The sequence below is a fragment of the Dermacentor albipictus genome, chromosome 4, assembly GCF_038994185.2.
Source record: "Dermacentor albipictus isolate Rhodes 1998 colony chromosome 4, USDA_Dalb.pri_finalv2, whole genome shotgun sequence".
Taxonomy (NCBI): Eukaryota; Metazoa; Arthropoda; class Arachnida; order Ixodida; family Ixodidae; genus Dermacentor; species Dermacentor albipictus.
In genome coordinates this window covers 65,213,846-65,240,144 of record NC_091824.1, presented here as the reverse complement: position 1 = coordinate 65,240,144, position 26,299 = coordinate 65,213,846, and the positions used below count along the sequence as shown (strand labels likewise).

The following is a 26,299-nucleotide window of genomic DNA, read 5'->3' as shown; positions in this document are numbered from 1 at the left end:
AAACGCCGAAAGTAAGAGCAGAGCCCTATAAAGCTGCGGAGCGCCTTAAGAGTAGTGGGCGTCGGAAACTCTGCGACCGCGCGAAGCTTGGCTGGGTCAGGAAGCACACTGTCCTTCGATACAACGTGACCCAATATTGTTAACTTGCGAGCAGCAAAACGGCACTTTTTGATGTTAAGTTGGAGGCCAGCAGAGGTGAGGCAGGTCAGTATCTCACGCAAGCGAACGAGGTGCGTCGGGAAATCTGGCGAAAACACCACGATATCATCAAGGTAGCACAGACATGTTTTCCACTTGTAGTTGCGAAGGATGGTGTCCATCATACGTTCGAAAGTAGCGGGCGCGTTGCAGAGCCCGAATGGCATTACGGTAAATTCGTACAAGCCATCGGGCGTGATGAAAGCTGTCTTCTCACAGTCATCATTTGCCATCGGCACTTCCCAATAGCCGGAGCAAAGATCCAAAGATGAGAAGTACTCCGCGCCTTGCAAGGAGTCGAGGGCGTCATCTATCCGAGGCAGCGGATAGACATCTTTACGAGTGATCTTATTGAGTCGACGGTAATCCACACAGAAGCGTATTGACCCGTCCTTCTTGCGCACTAATACTACAGGAGACGCCCAAGGACTGTGGGAAGGGCGAATGACGCCACGTTGCAGTATGTCGTTGACCTGCTCGTTAATGATCTGTCGCTCGGCTGCCGACACGCGGTATGGTCACTGGCGTAAAGGAGGATGGGAACCAGTGTGTACGCTGTGAGTGACGGTTGCCATACGCCCCAGAGATAGTTGGTCACAGTCAAACGACGAGCGAAAATTCTGAAGAAGCGCAAGGACTTGCTGGCGATATGGAGGCGGCAGATCGGGGTCTACGACAGATTCAAGAACGTCTGACGACGACGACAATAATGATGATGATGTGCACGGCACGGGAGAAGTGAGGGCGTCGAGTTCATAACAGGCCGTGTCGTTGGAAACGTCGAGAATGTGAAGCGGGTCAAGGGGCTGAACACGACCGAGTGATTCGCCGCGCAGTAACGTCACATGGTAGTGAGACGGGTTACACACAAGCATTGAGGATAATCCAGACACAGTGGTGAGGACGGCAAATGGGAGAGGTAGGGCCTTACGACGTAGAAAGATCGGCGACAGTGTAAAAAGTACTGTAGCGTCTGGCGCGTTAGAGCAAGAGACGGGCACAAGCACACACATGTCGGGTGGTATGTCCGTATTGAACACAATTGTGAGCTTGGAGGCTTTTTGTTCAGAGGGGTCAGGCAGCGGGGCATCGGCAAGCGGAAAGAGCACCACTTCGGCCCGGGCACAGTCGATGATGGCACGATGGTGAGACAAGAAGTCCCAGCCGAGAATAATGTCATGTGAACATGATGACAACACGAGAAATTCAACAACATAGACAATGCCGTCGATGACCACCCTTGTAGTACATTGAGCAAGCGGGGCTATATGCTGCACAGTCGCGGTGCTTAGAAGCATACCAGATAACGGCGTTGTGACATTATGGAGGCTGCGACAACGCTTTTCGTCGATAACAGAAACTGCAGCCCCAGTATCAATAAGGGCAATTGCGGCAGTTCCTTCGACCAAAACGTCCAATAAACTGCATGGCGACTGCGCAGGCCTTGTAGAAGTCGCGAAGCTTGCAGTTCGTGCCTGCGGAACTGCAGCAACTAGTTTCCCTCGCTAGATGACTGGCGGCGACGTAAGGGGGAAAGTGAGCGACGACGTGGTGATGGCGAACGATGGGTGCCGACAGGGCGTCGAGGAGGCGGCGAAAACTCGTGGTCGGGAAGCATCGCATGCCCGGTAGTATCATGGGAATAGGCATATCCAGGCGGTGCGACAGTAGCGTTAGCAGGTGGCATGCGACGATGGCAGAAGCGCGCAACGTGGCCGGCAACACCGCAAGCAAAGCATATGGGTCGGTTGTCGCGTGTGCGCCAAGGGGTTTGAACTGGGCGTCGAGATGGAATGGGAGACGACACGGGGGGAGGTGCAGCTTGAAGTCGCATTGGCGCCGGAAACGAGAACGGCGGCGGCGCAGGTCGGCGGCGACTTCTGCATAGGTCAGAGGTGCAGCCACGCGAGGGCAGGGTTGGGCGAAAGGTAAAGACCCAGCAAGTTCCTCGCGAATGGCCTGCCTAATGGGAGCAGCCAGAGATGTGTCAGGCTGGGGAGGTCCATCGTTGAGAGGAGCATAGACAATTGGCGCGCCACCTCCTCACGAATGAAATCCTTAATCTCAACAGAGAGCGATGCTGCTGGCGTAGTGTTTGAGCGAAGCGTGAGGCCCGCCAGAGAGTCGCCAGGTGCGAGAGCGCTGCGCGCAAGGACCCTTTGTCGATGCAGCTCATCGAAGCTCTGGCAAAGAGTGACGACAGCTGCAACAGAAGTAGGGTTCTATGCCAGGAGCATTTGAAATGCGTCGTCCTCGATGCCGTTGAGGATGTGCTTCACCTTGTCCTCTTCAGTCATGGTGGAATCGACACGGGCGCAAATATCAACGACATCCTCTATGTAACTAGTATAGGTCTCGCCGGGCTGTTGAGCGCGCTGGCGGAGGCGCTGTTCAGCACGGAGTTTTCGCAAGGCTGGGCGACCGAAGACTTCCGCGAATGCAGTTTTGAAAGCGAACCAGGTTTGCAGTTCCCGTTCGTGATTGTGGAATCAGAGGTTCGCAACGTCAGCAAGATAGAAGATGACGCTACGGAGCTTCGTCGGGTCATCCCACTTGTGTTCACTGACGCGCTCGTAGGTAGAGAGCCAATCTTCTACGTCAGTCTCACCTGATCCGCTAAAAACAGGAGGGTCCCGCTGCCGTTGCATGCCGCCGTACATGACAGGAGCGGCAGATGCGCCAAGCGGATTGTTGGGAGCGTCGTTCATAGTAGCGGCTGGAGCAGATGTTAAAGTTCGGCTGCGAAGCTCCAGGGTGAGGTCAGGGAGTGCAGCACCTTCCACCAAATGTAATAAGATGATTTATTATAAGGCACTAGGCACAGCCTAGTCGCACTGGCAGTAGGCGAACGCTGATTGCGCACACAGCCGACACAAGAGCGCCTTCTTCGTCTTCCTCTTCACCACACTACCGATATTACAAAGTACAGACCATCTACCGTATTTACACGATTGTAAGTCGACTCGAATGTAAGTCGAACCCCCCCCCATATCGCGTGACCGAAAAAAAAATAAGAGAGCATACCCGAGGGCACATTCGATAACGAAAATTTATTAGTAGCTGACATGGTCACTGGACTACTCGTCTTCACTAGTGCTGTCATCGTTGCTGCGGTCCCACAGCGCGTCGTAGTCCAGCGAAATTTTAAATTTGGCAAACGACCGCACCAGGACATCTTGCAGAACAGCAGCCCACGCCCAATGCACCCAACCACACGCAGCCGTCAGGGAGGCTCTTTTGACAGGTCCAGTTGGCGTAATTTCGCAGTCTTCTGCCGCCAGCCACTCGTTGTACTCGCGGCGGAGCAGAACCTTAAAATTAAGGCGAAGGTCCGGGCTTGTTTCATGACCACGTCGCACTTCACTGGCAGGGACCGATCACGCATTTCAGCGACGTATGCCGCAAGCTTAGACTACAGCTCCGGAAAGCGTCCAGACTTTGGCACGTGGGAAATTTCTCACTTGTCACAGGTGAAAATTTCGCTTCGCTGCAGTCGCCACTCTCGCACCACCCGTTTAGAAACATCGAAATTGCGGCCCGCTGTGCAGTGATTTGTTTCTTCTGCGTAAAGGATGGCAGCCCTCTTGAACGCTGCTGTGAACGAGTGCCGAACGATTAGTGGGCCTGGAGCACTCATGACGACTGGGGAAGCATAGAAGTAGCACGTAGCCGGCAGTCAAGTGGAACGCGTCAAACCAATACCAATGCCTTCAAACAGAGAAAGAGCAGCCCATGAGCAGCCAGCGAGCGATGAGTGCTCTTCCATAGAATAAAAAGGCTCTTCCATGAACTACCGATACTCCCCGCAAGCGCCGCCGTTCTGAGGGTGCCGCCGCAAATGGGAACAGCGGCGCTTCCATCAACTATCGACACCCCCCCATGAGCGTTGCATGCACTGTAAAACTCTCAAAAATGTTGAAGAACCCTTCCGAAAAGCGTACAAACACGCGGGATAGCGAAAAGATACGGGTAGGGCCACAGAGCAAACATAAAATTCTAACTACGTTGTAGATTCCGTTGGTATCGCTTTTTTTGGCGGGGCCATGTTTCGGTTTCGATTGTAAGTCGACCCCCCAACTTCAGACTTTCAAATTTAAAAAAAGGGGTCGACTTACAATCGTGTAAATACGGTACATTACAAGTCTTATGTAACGCAAGAACAAATATATGGCAACTAAGCACACCCGTGACCGATCAGGTTGAAAATAAGCAATCAGATAGTGACCGCCAAGGGAACTTTACTGAGTCAGAAATGTGAGAAACTGCTGCTTAAAAGTATTTGCTAAACAAAGAACGAAGAGCTAAACACACTGATACCGATTCAATTCATAAGCGGAAAGTTAGCATAGCTTGGAGTACATATTTAGCCTGGCTTTTAGTACAAGCACCGTATAAACTGCTCACTCCATTTGGACAAAGCGTAATTAGCTCCGAAAGCACTTACATGTCCTGTGAAGCTGTAGGTAAAGCTTTGCATGTTGCCCACGCAGTCACACTCTACGATATCCACCAAAACAGAGGTTTGCAAGGTCACACCGGCGTCATGTACATCCATTGTAAACACAGAGGTAACAGAGGCAGCCGAAGCAGGCAATGGACGCATCACCACGTGATCAAACATGACAGTGCCTACAGGATCACCATGAAAAGGGTCAATAAGGACGTCTGAAATTGTGGACGCTGAAACTCTTCGCTGTCTGATCTTTTCTTTTTCCTTCTTTTTCTTTTTTTTTACTTTTTGCGGTGACCACAGGTTCGAAATGACATTAATTGAAGCCACCAGCACCGCCACTTTCATTACCTCACAGCCTTAGCCAGTTGTTGCCACTGCAGCCATTCGTGTTTGGCTCCGTGATGTTTGGTGCGTGGTGATATGGTCATTTTGTACTGTCGTGCAGTCTGCAACACTGGGCCCAGTTGCTTCGATGTTCGCTGCAGTTGTGGTTGTGGCAATCTGAGCCCTTGAGGACAGTAAATGGCATGCATTCGTTCTTAGGACTTCCCCTTTTTTCACACGCCGGAGTGGCTTAGCAGCTATGGTGTTGTGCTGCTAAGCTCAAGGTCGCGGAATCAAATCCCTGTCACAATGGCCGCATTTCGATGGGGGCGAAATGCAATAAAGCCCATGTCCCATGCTCCGGGGGCACATTAAAGATTCGCTGGTGGCCAAAACTAATGCGCAGTCCCTCACTAAGGCGTGCCTCACAATCAAATTGTGGTTTTGGCCCGTAAAATCCCTGAATTCTCCAATTTTTCAGACATTTTCGCCGCCCAATGGGAGTCGGAAAATTGGATGTTGAATGCAATTAGAGGGGCAGATTACACGAGGAGGTGGGTTATACACAAAAGAAATACAGTATATTCACGGTCATTACATCAAGATTCCATTTTTCCGACATGACATGACAAGGGGGATGTGGTTGTGAAAATCAACTTATTTATTTCTTCATGGATTTTGATGGAAATAGGTAAAAATGTTTAGAATGTCTCCCTGATGCTTCCATAATTTTATTCAGCAGAATGCTTGTCTCTCAAACTTTCTGGAGGGCCTGGGGTAGTTAAAAAATGCAATAGAAGGCTCATTGAGTATTTAAAAAATTATGGAGTTTTACGTGCCAAAACCACTTTCTGATTATGAGGCACGCCGTAGTGGAGGACTCCGGAAATTTCGACCACATGGGGTTCTTTAACGTGCACCTAAATCTAAGTGCACGGGTGTTTTCGCATTTCGCCCCCATCGAAATACCACCGTGGCCAGGATATCTCATTGAGTATTTGACTGCATAGCTAAAGGTGTGCTGAAGGTCGTGACAGTCTTGCACTATTTATTTTTCGTGACACCAATCTTTTGGAGTGTCATTTATTATATGTTACCTTCTTATCAAGCACACTTTCAAGGTAGATGAATAGCCATATCATAAATTCATAAAAAGTCAAGAAAGCGAGATTGTCACGACCTGCACTGTAGCCCAAGGAACGTGAAAAAAGAATGGAGCTAGAATATGCTAAACGGTAACAAAGAAATTGGCTCCAGAAACTGAGCATGAAGGCAAAGAAACAGTTGAGGGAACGGCTCTCAAAGTTTCATCTTCACTACAGTTTTCTAAAAGTCCCCAAATTTGTAGTCATTGAGTTGTTTTGTGGGACGTGGGGCTTGTATATGTGGCCTCTGGTTCGGTGTGCCTTGTCCCCCCCCACCCCCCCTTTTTTTTTGCATGGCATTTTTCGCTGCTGCTCTACGAAGAGCATGGTGCCTGGGTTTCAAACCAAGTGAGGTGCAGAACTCTGTGTGGACATGAATATAGTTCCAGTGTTGTAGCTGCAGGCTGCCTCACTGATAGCAGTCTCCAGTACAATCAGTGAGGCATTTTTTTCTTTTGGTAGAATCGACCATGTTACTGAATGAAGGCCCCGAGTCTCAGCAGCCTTCCAAGTCATCTTCCCTTGACAATGCCTGTGGAATTTAGGATCAGAGAGCCAGTGATAGATATGCAGCTGCTAGGTGCTTTCCAGCTCGTACTTTTGTATGATGCCTCGATCACTTCTGCAGCCAGGTGTCTGTACCAGCCCAAGGGGCCTAGTGAACAAAGCTCACGATGAGCTTCTCTATATGAAAGGGTAGTATGATAGATATTCTTACGAGATATCATGACAATATGATAATAGAGTAAACGCACAATGTGCTTGGTTGCGGGTCTGAGGTGCTGATGTGTGAAATGCCTAGTCACAGATACAAGGAGCCAACACTTGACGTGCTTGGTCGCGCAGTTCAAGGTGCTGACGCGCGGAGTGCCTAGCCGCACAGTCCGAGGTACCGATGCGCAAAATGCCTGGTCGTGGGCTCGATTAGTAGACACTTGATTTGCTTACTTGCACAGTCCGAAGCACCGATGCACGTAATTACTAGCCGCGGGCTCGAAGAGTCGACACTCGACGTGCTTAGTCGCGCAGTCCAAGGTGCCGACGCACGAAATGCCTAGACGTGGGCTCGAGGAGGCAACGCTCGATGTACTTAATTGCTCAGTCAGAGGTGTCAATGCATAAAATGCTTAGGCGAGGGTCCAAAATGTCCGCGTGCAATGTGCTTGATCGTCGAGTCGGATACTCCTATGCGCGAAATGCTTAACCACGGGCCCAAGGATTGCGTGCGCGATGAGCTTGGTCACGAATTACTAAAGGCCGAGTGCTGAAAAGCTTAGCCGCGTGTCCAAGGATTCTGTGCGTGAATATTGGTCACCATGTTCATGTCGCCGATGCTCGGTATGCTTAGCCACGGGTCTGAGATGTCCACAAATGTAGGGATCGGCCACGCTACTGCTATGTCCCCATAGTGCCTGTTTTGATGCGTCGAGATTACGGCGAGTGGAGACATCCAGACTCGCAAGGTGCAAAGAACTGAGCAGACAACGCGTACGCCAGACCAATGGCGAACTGCACTGGAGTCACATGGTGGGCGCGGACAATTGCAGACACCAGCACGATTTTCAATCTTTTGCTTTCTGTGTGCTTGTTTCTGTATAGAGGAGATAGCTGAAGCAGCAGATTCGAATACGGAGACATGCCCTTTTCAACGAGACCAAGATGGCAACGCTCGGTCATGCCGTTCCGGAGATACTGTGGCTTGAAAAACACTGTTCTTTCTTGATTTCTGTGAAATTTTTCCCCACTTTGGCTGATAAAACATTTTTTTAAAGTACTTCAAAGTGGTTTACAGCAAGGATATTTTGGAATCGGATAGAAAAGAAGTTATAGAAACAGAAAATCTAGTTTAAAGAAAGTTGATTTTTTGGCCATATTTCGCGATGTGAAAGCCGCGTCTTTAAGGCTACAATTAGCATCCAGCTCACCTAGAAGTTCGTCGTCATCCAGGTCGTCCTCCATGTCAGCACCCCCATCATCTTGGTCTTCAGCACCCTGGGCCTCAACTTCTTTCACCAAGTCCCCCGCAGTCTTCTTCTTCGCCGGCTGGGATTCCAAGCTCTCCGAGCGAGCATTGGCACCAGCAGCAGGTGAAGCAGCAACAGCAGTTGCTGCAGCATCAGTGCTACTGCCAGCTGGGGCAGGTCGCTGCTGCTGCTGCTGTTGCTGCTGTTGGTGCTGCTGCTGCTGTTGCTGAGAGGGCTGCTGGGGTGGCTCTGGCATACCACCCTGACCAGGCTGGCCTTCTCCCGATGTAATGCTGCCCACCAAGCTCTGCTGTGAAGTGCCCTGTGCAGGGAAGGCGCTGCTCTGAATCAGGTTCCCTTCCTTGGACAACAGAGCACCATCTGGAAATCCACTGGATGGTGGCAGTTGCTGCCTGAACATCGCTGGCCTTGGCCCTGTAATGAGAGCAGCCAGTTTCAGTTCCAACAGTAGGCGCCAGACAATCAGGCTGAATCTTACTGCACTGATTAAAGGTTCCTTAAAGAGATCCTCCAGTGATTCCATATACAGTTAAACCTGGATATAACGAAGTTGACAAAAGCTCGCAATTTTTCGTTACATGCAGGATTTCGTTACATGCAGGTTTCGCGTGAAGGCTCGTACGAATGATGCAGAAACGAAACCAAATAGCTCAATATATCCGCGAAGGTGAACTCACCCTTCAAGCATTTATTTTACACCAAAAAACTGCGTAATTTGCGCTTGCTTCTTCGGCACAAGTGACGGCACAGCACGCCGCTCCAAAGAAGCTAAATTGTATAGAGCTCCTTCATCGTCGAGCGAGCCGACGAAACGGCGCATAACGTCCATTGCGTTCATCACCTCCTTTGCAGAAGGCACGTCACACGGATCTGCCTCACAGGCACCATCATCACCGCCATCGGGATTTTGCACGCTTTCAGCTACTGCTGCATCAGACATTTCTTCTGTAGCCACGGCGGCGTTGTCGGCAAACAAAAAGTCAGTCAGTTCAACGTCGTCAGGTACACCACCGTTAGTACATAGCTCGTTCCACGCTTCGGCCACATCGGACGGAGTAGAAAGGTCTTCCTCCTCCTCCTCGTCGGCACCAGCCCGTGCGTTTTTGGCTATTCCGGCCTTTAAAAAGCAATTCGCGATAACTTCTGCCCTAACCTCTTGCCAGGAGGTAGCAAGCATCTCGACTGCTTGATAAATGTCGATCTTCATCTCCCGTTCCAGACGGATGTCGAGAAGTATCTTCTGGATTAGTCGGCGCCGGTAACAGCATTTAAAACTGTTAATGACCCCTTTGTCCAGGGGCTGTATTAGAGACGTGCAGTTGGCCGGGAAGTAATGCAGTTCGATGTTCGACAGCTGCAGGCCCTCGACGTGGTGCGCCGAGCAATTGTCCAGCAGTAGGCAAACTTGACGGCCTTGCCGCTTGACGTCCTGGTTAAATTCCTTCAACCACTCAGAAAATATTGGCCGAGTCATCCAAGCTTTGGAATTCGCCACATACTTCACGGGCATACGCTTCGTCCCCTTAAAACACCTGGGACGGGCACTTTTGCCGACAACTAGCGGGACTCGCTTGTCTGTGCCGTCGAGGTTGGCACACAGCAGAATCGTTATGCGGAGCTTGCTCTGCTTTCCACCGCGGCAGTCATCGCCTTTTAACGCTAGCGTGCGGCCCGGAAGCATCTGATAAAATAGAGCCGTCTCGTCGGCATTGTAGACATCAGCCGCCTCGAAGCGACTCGGGATTCCAGGCAGCTCGTCAGCCACCCACGAAGCAGCAGCATCGCTGTCTGCGGAGGCAGATTCGCCGCTGATTGCTCTTCCGACGACACCATGCCGGCTCTTAAATCCCTGCAGCCACCCGTTGCTTGCCTTGAAATCATCATGGCCCAAGATACACGCAAAATCCTTTGCCTTCTGTTGCAAGATCGCACCACTTATGGGTACATTTCTGGCTCTCGTGTCCAAAAACCACGTGAACACTGCCTTGTCCACATCAGTGTATGTGGACAGCTTCAGTCTTTTTTTCTTCGAGCTTGTTCCCGACTCCACTGCGCTTCTGATGCTGTGTTCCGCACTCAAAATCGTTGATAGTGTGCTCGCTGGAATGCTGAAACGGGCGGCAACGTCCTTCTTCTTCTCGCCCGTGGAGACAGCATTTAAAATTGCGAGTTTGTCTTCAAAAGACAGAACTTTTCGTTTTCTGGCAGCAGAACTCATCACGACCAACCGACGACGTAGTTAGAAGCGGAGACGCACGACTACACGCCGACAGGCAGGCCTAGCACCTCCAAAACAAGTCGGACGAACCAGTACCAGGGCACAGTTGACACACGCACACGTGCAGAACGCAGGACAACACTCAAAATGGCGAATGCAACGCATCCAGAAAGAAAAAAAAGTGACGCATGTCGTTCGTCATGGAGTGTCGTTCGTCATCGTCCCTCTCCCTTCCCGCGCCCTGGCAATGAAAGAACCGGCTATCAGCGTTGCTTTTCAGGTGAATTCTTACACATAAGTGCGTCTAAGCCGTTGAAACAAATAAAAATCGCTAAATAAGAATGCTTGTCCTCAAATACATACGAAACAAAATAAATCTGAAAGAGAAATCAGCTGCCGATACCAATGCCACCTGGCGTCACGCTAGACAAGCAAAGCCTGAAAAGACTGCTACGTTAGGCACGGAGCGGCGCTAGTTGCCGCCATCATCATCATCATCGCTAACTTTGCTCGGTCGCGGCAATCCCTGGCGTTCGCGTAGCTGCTGGCTCCTTACAATATTAATATTCAATAATCTAGAGCATTTCTTCGGCCGAATTTTCCTTAAAAGTGCAAAAAGTAATGACTGATCAGCTTTGGGAGTTCGTTACATCAAAGCTAACCGCCGCAACGCGTTCGTTACATCAAGGTCGAAAATACATGGGCTTCAATGGGGGCAGCGTTGGGGAATTCAAAAACTTCGTTAAATCCAGGAATTCGTTACATATAGGTTCGTTACATCCAGGTTTAACTGTACATTCCAGGATTTGAAGCTGATCGTGTTCCCCAATGTGTAAACAAATACCACCTTTCTTTTCAGCACCAACAAACTTTTTAAAAAATTTTATAAGTTCTTTACGGTGTTGGATATGAAACTTGACACCATATTGCTAGGCTGGCACAATATGGACTGCCAGAAAAAGCAAATGCTGCATAGTGAGTCAGTGTCAGTGTACCAGTCAGTGTACCAGTCAGTCAGTGTACCAAATAAATTTAAAAATGAGAGGAAAAGCCCGTAAAACACAGGCACCAACAAAATATCTAGCGTTAGCCATGCGCCATTCCAGTTACTGTACCTAACAACTGTGAATAGTGACATAACAAGAAGCTAATACAGCGAAACTTTGTTACCACGAACTTTTCAGAAATCCCCTCCTGACTTCTTATAGTTTCAACGTAGAAATATTTCAGTACTACGAACTAAGGAATACCGAAGTTTTCAGAATAACTATCGTTATTCAGCTTCCCTGTGATGTTAACAACGCCTCAGTACTATGAACTATTCAAAAATGTGGTGATTCTTAGATTTCAATGTATTCTTCATGGCAGCCGAAATAGTAGGCTAGCAGATGACAAGGTGCAGAGAGCGGACATCACGGCGCATAAGTTTGAAAAACCTGAGACGGTGCCCAAGAAAAATATGTGAGCGAGCAGAGGCGACAACGCATCAGGTTTTGTGAGCGCATGCTCCACCCAGAAAAGTGTCACCTAGCTATGGAGGCGCATCTCTTTCTTCTTTCACCCTTCTTTCTGCACACGCCTCTTTCTTTCGTGCTTCTTTCTGTGACCGTACTCACTACGTGTGCATTGAAATGTAACCTCCATGCTTGCAGGGATGCCCCACGGTCGCACTTTACACTTTCCAGATGGTGTCGTTTACGCGCGCTTGCACTTTGGCATACAGTTAAACCTGCCTATAACGAACCTCTATACAACGAATTCCTTGACGTACTGAAGTTTTTCTACTCGCTACCGTCACTCCATAGAAGCACATGTATTTGTGACCTCTATGTAACAAATTGGCGGCAGGAGACTCCCTGTAAATAACTAATTCCCTTTGCCGCCCACCTAGCGGATTTTGCCCCAAATTTTGTTATTCTGGCACGAGCAGCAGCCGCATGCCTTTCCTGCGGTTGCCCCACCGACGATGGAGCGCAAAGCAGTAGACAGTTTTAGTTTAGCGTACGCAACTCATAGCGTATGCTATACGCTAAGTGTAGCGTACGCTAAGCAGCGCACGTTTTCTACAATTTTAGTTGGCGGGCGATATCTTCGGATCTCAGAAGCCATATGTCACCGTTGCGTCCCGCCTGTAGCGATAGGTGGCGCTGACATCTCGAATGTTTCTTTCGTTAGGCTTTGACTCGTTGGAAACGAGAAGCGATCTCGAAAATACCACGAGGTTATCCATAATACTCTGTCGTCGAAGCGGCCTGAGACTAAGCGAAAGCCATTTACAGTCATTTGCTACGAACGAAGTGCATTTTACAAAAGCAACGCCAAATTCAATTCGAAGCAGGCAGCCGGGACCGCCGCCATGTTTCCCGCCAACTCCGCAAACCACGCAAAAACGTTTAATCATTTGCGTTGCGTACGCCCGCTATACCCGCTATTTCGTTTAGCGTTCAGCGCATGCGCAGTGATGATCCGCTATTTTTTAGCGTACGCAATGGTATAGCGTACGCAATGGTATAGTGTACGCTATACTAAAACTGTCTACTGTCACCGTGCTTGGCGCACACATAGTAGCCCCGGCGAGAGCGAAGCCTCCACAGTGTGCCACCGGCGTAACACGTAGGGAAGCACAGCGCAACACGTTCTGGCAACAGCGAGGCTTCTGCAGAGTGCCATTGGCGCAGAGAGTAGGGAGGGACGACGCTTGTCCGCACGTGTCTACACGCGCATTGAGGCACCCCTGCGTCCCTTGAGCCGGCCGAGAGAAAGTGTGACTGTGAAGCGAAAGAGGCGCTACACGCGCATTCAGGCAACCCCTGCGTCCCTTGAGCCAGCCAGCAACGCTCTTCTTGATGATAGTGATCTAAAGAAGGGAAAGGCGCTTGATTCTGCAACCCATGAGGGAACACGGCGAAGCGCGAACGTGGCCGTGTCCTTATTTCCTCTTCCCTTCAAACATTCCACCGCTCATTCTAAGTAAACATCCCGCCGCTCGTTCTACGTAATGTTGCTGCCGCTTGCGGGTTGCTGGCCGGGCGTCGGCAGCGCCACTATTTGGTGACTACAGAAGTCTCTGCACTTCACTTCATTAACCTGACACCAGGTGATACTACTAAGAAGAAAAGGACTGCTTTTCATGTCTCGTGGAGTCGTGGTTACTCTTTGTTTCTTCGTTTTTGACGTCATGTGCACATGCAAGTGGACTCAAGTGGACTCCCGTGTCCACGTATCCAGTCACTTCGGTGTTCAAAGGATGAGTGTCTCGATAAAAAAACATAAAATATTGACTCTTGAAGACATAATGGCACTCTTGGACACTGTTTCTGGAGGCAAAAAAAAAAGAACGATGTAGCTACCAAATTTGGCATCCCAGCTAGTTCTCTGTCTACAATACTGAACGCAAAAAATACAAGTTGCAGTGCAGTGGAGTCAGGTACTGACTGTAAGAAGAAGCTGAAGCCCATCAACATACTCCAACATCGACAAAGCGTTGTTTACTTGGTTCGTGGACATGAGAGCACAAAATGTTCCCATCAGCGGCGCTGTTTTGCAGCAAAAAGCAAGAGATTATGCTTGTACCTTGGGCTGCAATGATTTAAAAGAAAGTAATGGGTGGCTTCGAGGATCCAAAAGCAGGTATGGAATCGTCGGCAAAGTAATTAGCGTAGAGTCCTCCTTTGCGGACAGGGATGGTGCCCCTTGGATTTAGCACAAGCTACCAGGCATTTTGGAGCGTTACGACGCGTGTGATACATACAACGCTGACAAAATTACCCTTTTTTTACGAGTTGCTCCCAAACTGCACCTTTACGCTAAAAGGAGACGTCTGCCACGGCGGCAAGCAGAGTAAACGTCGCTTGACTGTTTTGCTCTGCGTAAATTCGGACAGATGCGACAAGCTAGTCCCACTGGTTAATGGCAAAAGCGCCCGACCCAGATACCTTAAAGGGACACACAGAATGCCTGTGAAATACGTGGCAAACGCAAAAGCATGGATGACACGGGACATATTTAGCAACTGATTGAGAGAGTTCTACATTAGATATCAAGAAACAAGGCCGCAAAATTTGTCTATTCATAGACAACCGTAATGCCCACCATGTTGAGGGCCTCGAGCTGTTTAACATTGAACTATCTTTTTTACCTGCGAACTGCACCTCGCTCATTCAGCCCCTTGACAGAGGAATTATTAAAAGTATGAAGTAGATTTATCCAAAGGCTGCTTCTGAGCATTCGCCTTCGGCGGGAAACAAAGGTGGACATTTTTTCAAGCGGTTGAGATGCTTGAAGCATCCTGGCGGGAAACAATTGCAGACATTACTATGAACTGCTTCAGCAAGGCCCGGATCACAAGGGAGGTTCAGGCTGTGGAAACTGACAGTGGAGAGGAAGAGCTTTCAAGCCCATCCAATCTCACCAAAGCTTGTGTTTTACTGTGAGTGAATGGAGCAGCCCTGGACGACGTGCAGCTTTGTGATCTTCTGTATGCGGACAACTGCGCCATCACTGTGGAAGAGATCTCGGATGAGGTGCTGGTGAAAAGTATCTGATATCACAGTGACGACGACGGATCTTTGGAGGTCGATTCATCACGTGCTTTACATTCCACAAAGGAAGTGCTGGATGCCATTGACTTTTTGCGACGTGTCATGGGCTCGCTAGATGATGAGGGAATAGCATTGTGTCCCTTGATGTCTTACGAGTGTTCAGTATTGTCGTCCCTCACAAACAAGCAACGGAGCAAAATAACACAGTTTTTAGCCATTAAATGAATGCGTTTTAGGCAAGTACCTCCAGTTCCCCCGTTGTTTAATTTGTGCATTTCTTTTACAGATTTTCATGCTGAAACTGCATATAACAAAAACCTCTGTGTAACGAAAATTTTCTAACATTTCTCAATTTCGTTATATCCAGGTTTAACTGTAGTTTAGGTGTCTGCCTCAAGTGAGACAGTTGCGGTGTCCACGGGCAAGAAATGTGGAAAACAAAAAGCAAGAAACATTGCACTTTGGGGGCGATGCGGTGCTATCATTTGGTTAGCAGTTTTCTCTACAGCAGTGTCTCTTTTGCGTGCGTCACTCTTACTATACAGTGCTTCAGTGGTGCGCGGTGGCAGAATCTACGAAAAATAGCCACAGCGCATGCTGAGAGCCTACAGCGATGCTTTCGTGGATAGCTCATATATTGACAATTCATGAACTGATGGGTTCATGGGCAGAATGGTTAGTTTTGGGCCTTTCACTAACCAGGCAAACCTCGTTAATACATACCCGCTTAATGTGTAATTGCAGTTTAAACGTAGTCACGAAGAATCCCCCACCCAGCCCCCGTTCAACCCCATGTATTGGCTGACCGCTTAAGCCGTAGTCACTCAGTGCCCACCAAACGGTTAGTGCGTACTTTTTTCTTCCTTGTTCTACACGCACAGGCACAAAATCGGCAAAATTTCATGTGTGCAGACGTTCCATTCTAGAGTTGCGACACCCGGTTGACAGCCGCCAGCGATAGTGACGTGAAAACATGGCCACCATGACATCGTTCCTGCTCATACAGCTGTTGCCGATTGCAGCGCACAAAAGCATGGCCTTCGAGATGGGCTTCCTGTAATGAAGAAGCTGCCGGTAGGGGTGCGAATTCGCTATCGCCGTTGAACCCAATCCAATCTAATTCAACTAGTAACCGCGCAAAAGCAAATTTATTTAATATATGCATAGGTATTTCTACGTTTACCCAACAAGGAAAATGTCCCTCCGTCCGTCTGTCCCATAAGATGACCGCTTTCAAGATAAATCCCGTAGAGTGAACGACTCTACCTTCATGCTGCCTGTCGCTTCAACACTAACGAGGCGGCGAGAACACAGCACTCACGAAGCTTTTGGCACAAGCCACACCCTGCCCCTTTCGCAGATCGCTTTCAAGACGTGAGCCCCCACGTTTCTCTTCAGTGTGCAGCGGCGGAAATGCAGCCTGCGGAGCTATTAGCAGTCGGCACTCTCTGTCTGCATCGCAGATCGTTTTCAAGATACGGTCCTCGCGGCCATGCCATATATGTAGGCACCGCCGGTGTACGCTTAATCACAGTTCATAATGCTTCGAAGTAAACGGATAAGGCGCTAATGAGCGATAATGGCTTATAATAATCGGAACATCATCAGCGCACCGGGTGCAGCCACCTGTAGTACTTTGCTTGCATTATCAATGCACCTTGTGCCGCCGTCTGTACCAGTTCGTGCCACCACAGTGTTGTCATTCGTTTGTACTGGCTGGATCAAGTTTTATAACACTGATAATGACACCGGGCTGCGTGTTGATGAGCAAGTGGCACAATGCTTATGCATACTTAGATGACTCCGTGAGAAGTTCCTGCGTGAATTATCTTTTCTTCATTGCTCCAGAAAAGTTTATGGTCGTGATGTTGTCGCGGGATTCAAAGATCATTGCTGCGGCGTGTCGGGTTTATGTTATTGAGATGTCGACGTTGTTACATCTGCGGAATTCTCGAATAGCGACAGTGTTGCTGCCTTCGCAGCTCGCCCATCTTCAAGCAAAAGTGACGACGACAACGATGATGTAGAAGTGGACGACGGCCCTGCATTATTTGACGCAGCGCATGCTTTGAGCATCATGCAAGCTTTCACAGAGAAGCGGGGCCTCGTGGACAAACTTGCTTGCAGCCTTACTGAGTTCGAAGGTGCTGCGGCAAGTGAAGATGACCAATTTTTTTGTTGCCTACCTAAAAATAAAGCCTGTCTGAGTGTGTGTTTGAGAGCATCATGACATAGTTATTTTCCGGCCGGTAAGTAGCTTCTAAACTGGCATTGGCGGTTAATTCGTACATCGTTTAGTGCATACCTAAACGTCGTTCCCGGCAGACTAATGTTAGATACGGGACCTTTTCCTGAACCTCCTTCGAATTCACCAGACCACATCGAATTGCACCACACCTTAGTAAGGAACGCAAAAGCAGATCTACCCCGTTCCAGAGGCGCGGCACGTGCAAACGAGTTGGCACTGTTCCAGGTAACGTGGGTCCCAAGGCAAGACGGCTGTAATGCACCGTGAAGCCCTGGCAGCAATCCCCCCATCCGCCTTTGTGAAGGCAGTTGCAGACCGGGAAGGCAATACCACAGAGAGAAGTAGGCCTTAGGACAATTGGGGCCCAAAGAGTGACCTTGTGCGCCGGGTGTGACACAATCGCACGGGCGCCTACCACTGGCCGAAAATGACGACACCTGAGCGGGCTCGCCGATTGGCCGAAAATGGTGCCACCTGAGCGGGCTTGCCAAATGGCCGAACGTGACGTGACTTCGAGACACCGAAGGGCTTAAAATCCAGAGACCAGGAGCAGCAGGAGAGATTCCTTCATTCATCTCTTTCGAGCTTCTTGCCACGGGCCACAGCGTCCGATTTGCTGCCGGCCCGTAATGACTTTATGACTGTTAATTTCTTTGTACTCTCACTGTAAATAATGTAAATAAACCTCCAGTTTTCATCTCTAAGTCCTCCTCAACCCTTGGCCAACTCCCGCACCCAATGGCAAGGTCTAAAAATCTGGGAGACAGCAATTGGGATTGTCCTCCAGAACCAACACTACGTATTAATGAGGTTTGACTGTAACAATCTTTCAGAATAACAAACAATTCACCACAGTCCCATGAAGTTCGTCATATCGAGATTTAACTGTATACGTACATAACCCTATGTTAACTAAATGGGACTGGAGGTTCATAGCGTAATAGATGGGAACAATGCAGCAGACAGGACCGTCCTGTATAACCCCAGCAATTGACCAAAACCCCTGGTAAACTCGAGGATCACCTGGCATGTGCTGTGATGGGATGCCCATGTGTTGTGCTTGCGCCTGCATGGCTGCCGCCCGCTGTGGGTCGAATTGCTCCAGGCGATTTATTGATGGCCTCTGCAGCTGTTGCTGTTGTTGCTGCTGCATCTGCTGCCACTGCTGCTGGCGCATTAATTGCTGCCGGTGATGCATCAGCATCCGGAGCCGGGCCTCATTGATCTGGGGCCGCACGGCTCCTGGCTGTTGTGGCTGTGGCTGAGGCTGTTGTGGCTGTTGCTGTTGTTGCTGCTGCTGCTGCTGGGGGTCTCTTGGCTCGGCCAGCAAGCCACTGTGCGGAAAGCCCTGCTGGCCAGGATGGAGCTGCTGGGCTGGCTGTTGTGTCTGCTGCTGTTGGAGTTGTTTGTGCTGCAGCTGCTGTTGCTGCAGCTGCTGTTGCTGCAGCTGCTGTTGCTGCAACTGTAGTTGCTGCTGCTGTTGCAGTTGTTGCAGCTGCTGCTGCTGCTGTGGTGGCAGGGACTTCTGCTGCTGCGACTGCTGCTGCTGTAGTTGCAGTTGCTGCTGCAATTGCTGCTGCTGGTGCTCGACAGAGGCCATACCTGCGAGTAATGCATCCCTCCCTGTCATGCACAAGATTTGACTGCCAGCATTGATGACATCATTACTAGCATCACAGCATCATTACTGTCACACGGAGTATTAGTCATGACCCTGTGCTGACAAAATTGTGACTAACGGCCCCTTCTCTTATTTGTGGTAAACCACTAAAATGTAGGGCTGTGCGAATATTTGAAACTTTCGAATACTGAAGCAAATAATGTCATATTTGATTTGACCTTCGATTCAAATAGTGCTATTCAAAAACTTCGAATATTTTCGAAGTCTTTCGAAGTTTAAGAATACCAGTACGCTTACATTTTTTGCAAGTTTGTCTTTCTATATCTACCCTGGGTAGAGCATTTTCATGCCACTTTGCTGACGGAGGGATGACCGCTCAAAAGAAACAAGGCCGTGACCGAGCTTTGGACCTAGCATACGAATTCACGAACGTAAACAATCTTGATAATGATAGTGATGGCTCTTCGGAAGTTTTAAAGAAAGCGTTTACTATCGCATTTTTAGGCACTAAATGTAACGTAACTGTAACGTCATCATAATATCTGTAGGTATTTATCTACCTAAAAGTACATATTATACCTTGTAATTGTAAGATATAATATAAATCGCCTTAACACCGACTAATTTTAAAAAAAAGTTTGTCTTAGCGGTAGTAGGTATTTGGTGAAGCAACCACGTGCTTTCTATAGCTTCTTTTTTTAGGCTTGTGCTTGCAAACGTGGTCGCCGGATGTGTACGTCGCCTCAAGTTATCAACTTCAGTCACGCTTTAGTTGTTCATTTTGCTCGATTGCGCGCACACCCAAAATAGCCAAACCATGAACGAATCGGTGCAGCTGGTGTTCCGGAGTGCCATCTGGGAGTTCTTCGATGGCGGAGCCAGTGACGCGACGTGCCGCATGTGCAAGATGCACCTTAAGACGCCCACGGGCACTACAACCACCCTCGTCAATCACCTAAAGCATCACCCTGATCCATTCAAGCAGTTCGAGAAGCTCCGTGCTGCCGAAAGCTCAAAAAAGCCTGCAGGCCCGATAAAGACAATGGGCACGAACAAGGCGGGCGCAAGTGCTACTAGCTGTAGCTACTTCAAGCCGACATTGAAAGGTGACAGTCAGCGCAAACACGTTAACAACGAAGGTTGCGCAGTTCCTGGCTACGGGCTTGCACTCTTATTCTATCGTTGAGGAGCCAGGTTTTTTGTCTTTGATGCACACAGCAGTGCCCGAGTACAAGGTCCCACCGAGGACTACGTTTTCTCATAGTGTCGTGCCAGAACTTTACGCCAAAGAAAAAGAACGGATCAAAAGCGAGCTGCACAATCACTTCACTGACGGGACCCCATGCTACGTCTAGGCCCGGGGATAGCTATGTCTCATTTTCATGCCACCGCGTTGATAAAGAGTTCTGGCTTCACAATTATCACCTTGCATGCCAGCACATGCCAGAAGGCCATACATCTGACAACCTGAAACGCATCCTCCTTGACTTGGCAAAGGAGCGGGGACTGCCTCAAGACTTCCAGTTTTCATTGTCACTGACAATGCCAGAAACTTCCTGGGCGCCGCATCGCGAACGGGATGGACAAGTATACAGTGCTTTGTGCATACGTTACAATTGTGCATCGAGTGTGCAAAGAAGGACACTCAGAATTTTGAGCAGCTGTGTGCCAAGGCTCGAGCAATTGTAGGGCACTACAAGAGGAGTTCCCAAGCCAGAAGTCGCCTCACAGAGGTTCAGGTTAGCATGGGCTTAGAGCCCCTTGAAGTGATTCAGGATGTTGCGACGAGGTGGAACAGTGAATATGAAATGATGTCACGCCTTTTAAAGCTCCGTGTATTTCCTTGAATCTGTCGGAACAGGACACATTGGAAAACCTGACTTCAAGTGAATGGCATCTGATGGCATCCGTCACATCAGTGCTAAAACGTATTGACGATGCAACAAGAGAGTCTTACTCCGAAAAGCACCCAACTCTTTCGCAAGTGGTGCCTTTCAGCGTCTGAAATTTCGGACGTCCTTGTACAATGGTGCTACGGGGCATGCGACGATGCCACAAATTATCAGGCATGCCCGAAAAATCAGCCGTTGACTGCATATCAGCACCAGCTCCCCGCACATGTTTTTCGCCCACGCGCATACTTATTTCGGTACAGCAGAAGCAATATGAAAAGCAGGAGCACTATTAGCATTACCGATTACGGTCGCCAATCGATAAATCGGACAGACTTGATTAAACGAACCGCTCCGCGGCACCGCAAATTGCCCCATAGACTTAACGTAAAAGGACGACCAAAATTTCGGCACCTTACTGCACTGTGCTGTAATTCGGACACTTGAGTGCAGAGTCATGTGCTCCCAGACAGCACCCACTGCACCGCATTGACACATTTTGAGGCGAGGCTTTGGCGGCTGCTTTTTGCACCCATTCTAGCTGCCCTACCACAACCATTGAGGCAGCCTGACAGGGGGCAGGTGCAATGCCTGGTCATGTGATCAGAGGCAATTTAAAGGGGCACCACGCAAGATAAGCACTAAATAAATTTACACTGGTAAAATAGTCTTCTGAAAATTTATTACTGCCAATCTCACAGTAATAAGGTTGATTATTAGAAGATAAAATCAAGGCCAAAGTTCAGTTTCTCGAATTTCGCACCGAAATCCCAGCTCCAGCACATCAGCGTGACGCCACAGATTTCAAAGTTTTCTTCTTTTTCTTTTTTTCATATTTGGGCTGCTGTAGCTCAGCTCTTGTAACCCGCCAAGCTGACCCTAGCTCTCTCAGGATACAAGGCAAGTAAGTCGACGAGCAAGCGGCCACTCCTTTTTCGTTCTTGCAACTTCTCTGGCTTACCATACCTCTTCTCAAAGTAAGAGAGGCTCTTGGGTATTGTAGAAAGGTGCATTAGTTAATTAACTAATATAGCTGAAATAATCTTTGTCTTTAAATATATGTCTCTACTAACTGAATAAGTTGTAACCACATCTTCCCCAATGGTGGACACCCTTCTTCTGTCTGCCAATGGTGACACCAAACTCGCTAGGTAAACAATGACCATGGGATTCATACTTTGCAGCATAAAATTAAGACATGATACGAATTCCACTTACGGGAAGCCATGATTCCAGGGGGAAGCGGAGTGCGAAACCCCAGTTCTCCAGGTCCTGCCATAGCCATTCGGTTCCCTTGCAATGCCATGCCTACGACAAGGAAACAAGGCCCGAGATTGTTTTTTTTAAGAAGAGTATGAAGGCTTAAGCTCTTTGCACTTATTTCCCACAAGCTCCCCATTTTGAGCTGTATACGTTAGCATTGGACAAGCTAAGGTATGCAGCTCCGAGTTTGGCACTGTATATGCAATGTATATGCACTGCAATTTATTATTTTTTGTACATTGTATTCAGATGCTTGTCACATGAATTGTGCACTCTGCCTAAATCAGATGTGTTCGCATTGATTGTTTGATTTTATTTTTTCTACACTCTTGTAATGGCCCTATAAGGCTGACAGTATCAATAAAGAAAGAAGAAAGAAAAATGAATTAGCGGAGGTAAGAAATGCTGGCAGTAAAACATCAATGGACAACATTTGAAAACATAAAGAGGCTATAAGATTGTTGTTCTTTTGTATTTTGCTTTACAGGGGTTTTATTTCTGAACACGTTCAAGCGTTAATCAAAGTAAGACCTGTCGTGTGCAAATAAAATTACTGAGAACTACACACTACCACATGAAAAGCTGCTGTTCGCCATGACGATAAAAAAATGTCTCCACAAAGCATTAGCCCTGCACCACAAATAGAAATTAACACTGTAGCTATTAACATTATGCTAAAGATTGCCATAACGTTCATATTTAGCCTTATCAATTAGAAACAAACATTAAAACAGCGATAATTAGCCTTATAAACTAGCAGTGACAATAATAATTTAGCAATAATAATAATAAGTTGCTAGCAGATATGATGTTAATGTTGCTTTCACTGCTCCCAATAAGCTAGGTAAGATTTGCGCTGCCGTAGAGAATAAGAAGGAACGAGTAAAAGGCAAAAAACGAACAGATATTTGTCCTGTGAAGCACGATAAGAACAACAGTTTTACTGAATGTCGTATGGGTGTGGTTTATAAAATTCCCCTTAGCTGCAGCAAGTTCTACGTAGGGCAAACGGGACGGTGTATCAATCAGAGGCTAATGGGGCGTAAAAGGTCGTTAACTGGTGGATCGCCTTCTAATCTTTCGCTACATTGCCGAGATTGTAACTGCAAGCCAGAGTTAGATAAATGCGCAATATTGCACAGGCATAAGAATGAAGATACGTGTCTTATGGTAGAGGCATGGCATATCTATAATGGTGGAAGTGCATGCATGAGTCAGCGTTCGATTACTTTACATAAGGAAGAGATTAAATGCCTTAACAGTTATCTCTCACGTAAACCAGCACGTGTACCCGATTGACACGTGGTGTTACCATTCCTGAGCATGCGCAGATGAGTTTTGTGTCTTCTTTCATTTTTCGCCTCAGTGCTCCCTTCAGGTGATAGTCGGCGTTCGTGTTGTCCACTTCTCTACTCTTGTGTCCTGTCTGCATGCCTCACTTCTATTTTGCATAATGAATCCTTACCAACTAGCTCAGCTTTCTGTCGTTCTAAATAATTTAGCAATGACACTATCAACTTGCATTAACAATCATCTGAAAGGGTACAATAAAGTTCAAGTTGTGGATTAATTCGCCCTTACTGTGCGATCTGCTAGCCTCCTCATTAGCTCAGATGGTAATGTGACTGCCTCGAAAAGGCGTTGGTTTTGTGTTCAAATCCTGAACCAGGACGAATTTTTCTTCAACTGCAAAGCTTTCTTCTAAGAAAGCAATGCGATTTTCCTTTGCAGCTTCGTGCTACAGTTGGGTGGATAACAATATTCCCCTTTCATGAACTTTCCTTCACCTTACGGATATCCGCAGAACTTATTTGCCATTAACAATTACCCTATTTACTCGTATAAGGCCAGCCCTCACGTAAAATCTGCATGCCCACTTTGGACCACAAAAATTTTGAAAATGCTTCGCTAACTACCACTCGCATACCCACGTGCATGGCCTTCACGATTACACCGGCATTCCATTGAGATCTCGGACGCCATGCCCACATGCTGGACAATCTCCACAAGGCGCAACTAGATGGCGCTAGTCACTGTCCTGTTAGCGATGGCATCGTCATCGAGTGCCACTAGATTGCAATCACACAGTATAGATACAGAGTCCAGCATTCTTCAACAGCAGCAGCTGTGCTGAGACATATTGTTAAGCAGATTTAGCATGCACTGTGGATTTTGTAAATGGCATACAGCTTTGTGCAAAACTATCGTCAAGAGCTCCGTGAAGACGGGAATCCAAGCAGCATCCAACAGCACAGAGGACAACCAGCTTTCGGAGAGTGCCAATGAGGCAAGAGGGCGACTGAATAAAGGTGTTCATATTTGGCCACTAGCAGCTGTGTTTTTCTGCATAGAAATCTGACCGCAGTTTTAAGGCTTCCTGGCGGCATGGCACGTGCTGCCGTGAAGCCACACTTTTGGGTAAAATTCTTGCTGCTGTGAAGCCACCCCTCGAGGCGAACTTCGCGTATAACCCACATCGCGATTTTACTGTTACATTTTTGAAGTTTTGGTGCAGGTTATACATGTCAAAATACAGTGCTTGCAGTGGGAGACTGCTGCAGCAGCCGGTGAGCCGCCGCACTGCCGGGTCAGAAGCGCCACCGTGAGAGATGACGCGCTGCTGAGAACAAAGTCGGGGCCACAGTATGTTCGAATTAACCATTGCAAACACTTACGAGTTAACTTTCCAAAACTTTTGCACATTAAAATAGATTATCATATTGACAGGACCACAATTTCAGTTTGAATAAACAGCAAGTTCAAATTAGCGAGATTCCACTGCACTAGCACTGTAGCAATGAGCATAAACAATTTGCAATTAGCATTACCATTGTGCAAATTAGCAATTACTATTATGCTGTAGCAATTACACAGACAATTGACATTAACACTATCAATTAGCATTAGCACTATGACAATTAGCACTCTGCAGACAGCACTAACCTAGCTGCATGGCTTGCTGCGGCGGAGGCCACTGCTGGGAGAGCTTTTGTTGTGGGGGTGCCAGGGGAGATGATGGTGGCCCTCCCAGGTGGTCCTTCTTCATCTGGCGCTGCAGCAAGTCCCGAAGCTGCTGCCTCGCCAACAGCTGCTCCCCTCCACCAATGGCCATCTCATCTGGCCGCACCCCAGCGGCACCTGGAGGCGTGCCTGCACTCGGAGAGGATGGCACACGCGGCGTCGCCACAGGCCTTGCGTACGGATCAGCCGAGCCTCCAAAAGGCTCTGGTGCTTGGGGTGCTGATGGAGACTGAAGGGCCTGTGGCTGGTGTTGCGGTGACTGCTGTGGCTGCTGGGACAATTGCTGCTGCTGCTGATGCTGCTGCTGCTGCTGTTGCTGCTGCTGCTGTTGCTGCTGCTGCTGCTGCTGTTGCTGCTGCTGCTGTTGTTGTTGCTGCTGCTGTTGTTGTTGCTGCTGTTGCTGCTGGTGCTGCTGTTGTTGCTGCTGCTGCTGCTGTTGCTGTTGCTGCTGCTGCTGCTGCTGTTGCTGTTGTTGCTGCTGCTGCTGCTGCTGTTGTTGTTGTTGCTGCTGCTGCTGCTGCTGCTGCTGCTGAAGGGGAGTTGGTGGTTGCGGTTGACTTGTGAGCCCTTCCATGGGAGCCTGCAAAAGGTTTTCAGTATGACCATGTGCTGAAACCTTAATGATAAATATAACATCATTTGTTCATTATCAATAAAGAATTTTAGTGGGTCTGGTATTCCCACAAACGAGGGCGATTTGCTGGATGATGGGGGGCATAAACATGAGCGGCCAGATTGAGGGTGCCAGCTGGTGCTGCAAAGCCGAACTGCACGAACACAGAGCCAATTACTATTTTCTGCTTAACTGATGGTGTAAATTTTCGACAGCAGCATAATCATGTTCACAATTACACCACTGCCATAAATTTGCAGCAGCAGCGGAGCAGAATATAGTAGGTTACTGCAATTTTAGTACTGTGTTTGTCTGGTTGAACTCTACGCCACCAGGTGGCTACACCACTCTGGCCACTCAAGTTTACGCCCCCGCCCATACGACAATCCACTCAAACCACGCCCATTTGCCGATAGTGGACAAGCTAAAAGGCCTTATTGTCATGTGATCTACATTCACTGCTGGACAAAGGCCTCCCTAAGCAACCTCCCATTACCCTTGCTCTAAAGAACTTGTTCTTGGACAAGTTTGTGTTTAGGTTTAACTATGCATGATGTTCTTGGCGCGAAGTATGAAGCATGAAGCATGGAAACAGAAAAGACACAGACAAGCACCAGAGATAGTGCTTATCTTTGTCTTTTCTGTTCCTTTGCTTCATACTCTGTAGTTTACACCAAGAACAACATGTTTAGTATAGTCCTGCTCTGCATCGGCATTTAGCTGCCCTTCAATAATAGCAGCTTCACTGCTAGCAGTGAAAACAGTGGAGATTTTGTA

The 26,299-nt window shown here is 48.4% G+C and overlaps 1 protein-coding gene across 9 annotated transcripts in view; it reads right to left on the bottom strand.

Annotated features, from left to right (window-relative positions):
• LOC139059125 (histone-lysine N-methyltransferase 2C-like) overlaps positions 1–26,299 on the bottom strand; it is a 243,738-nt gene that overhangs the window by 110,438 nt on the left and 107,001 nt on the right. For all 9 annotated transcript variants that reach the window (XM_070537047.1, XM_070537052.1, XM_070537053.1 and 6 more), the window contains 4 exons: positions 24,832–25,489; positions 21,844–21,933; positions 18,136–18,714; positions 8,046–8,519 (listed from right to left, as the gene is read on the bottom strand). In XM_070537047.1, coding sequence (XP_070393148.1) covers positions 8,046–8,519; positions 18,136–18,714; positions 21,844–21,933; positions 24,832–25,489 — 1,801 coding nt within the window. The remainder of the gene's footprint in view (positions 1–8,045; positions 8,520–18,135; positions 18,715–21,843; positions 21,934–24,831; positions 25,490–26,299) is intronic.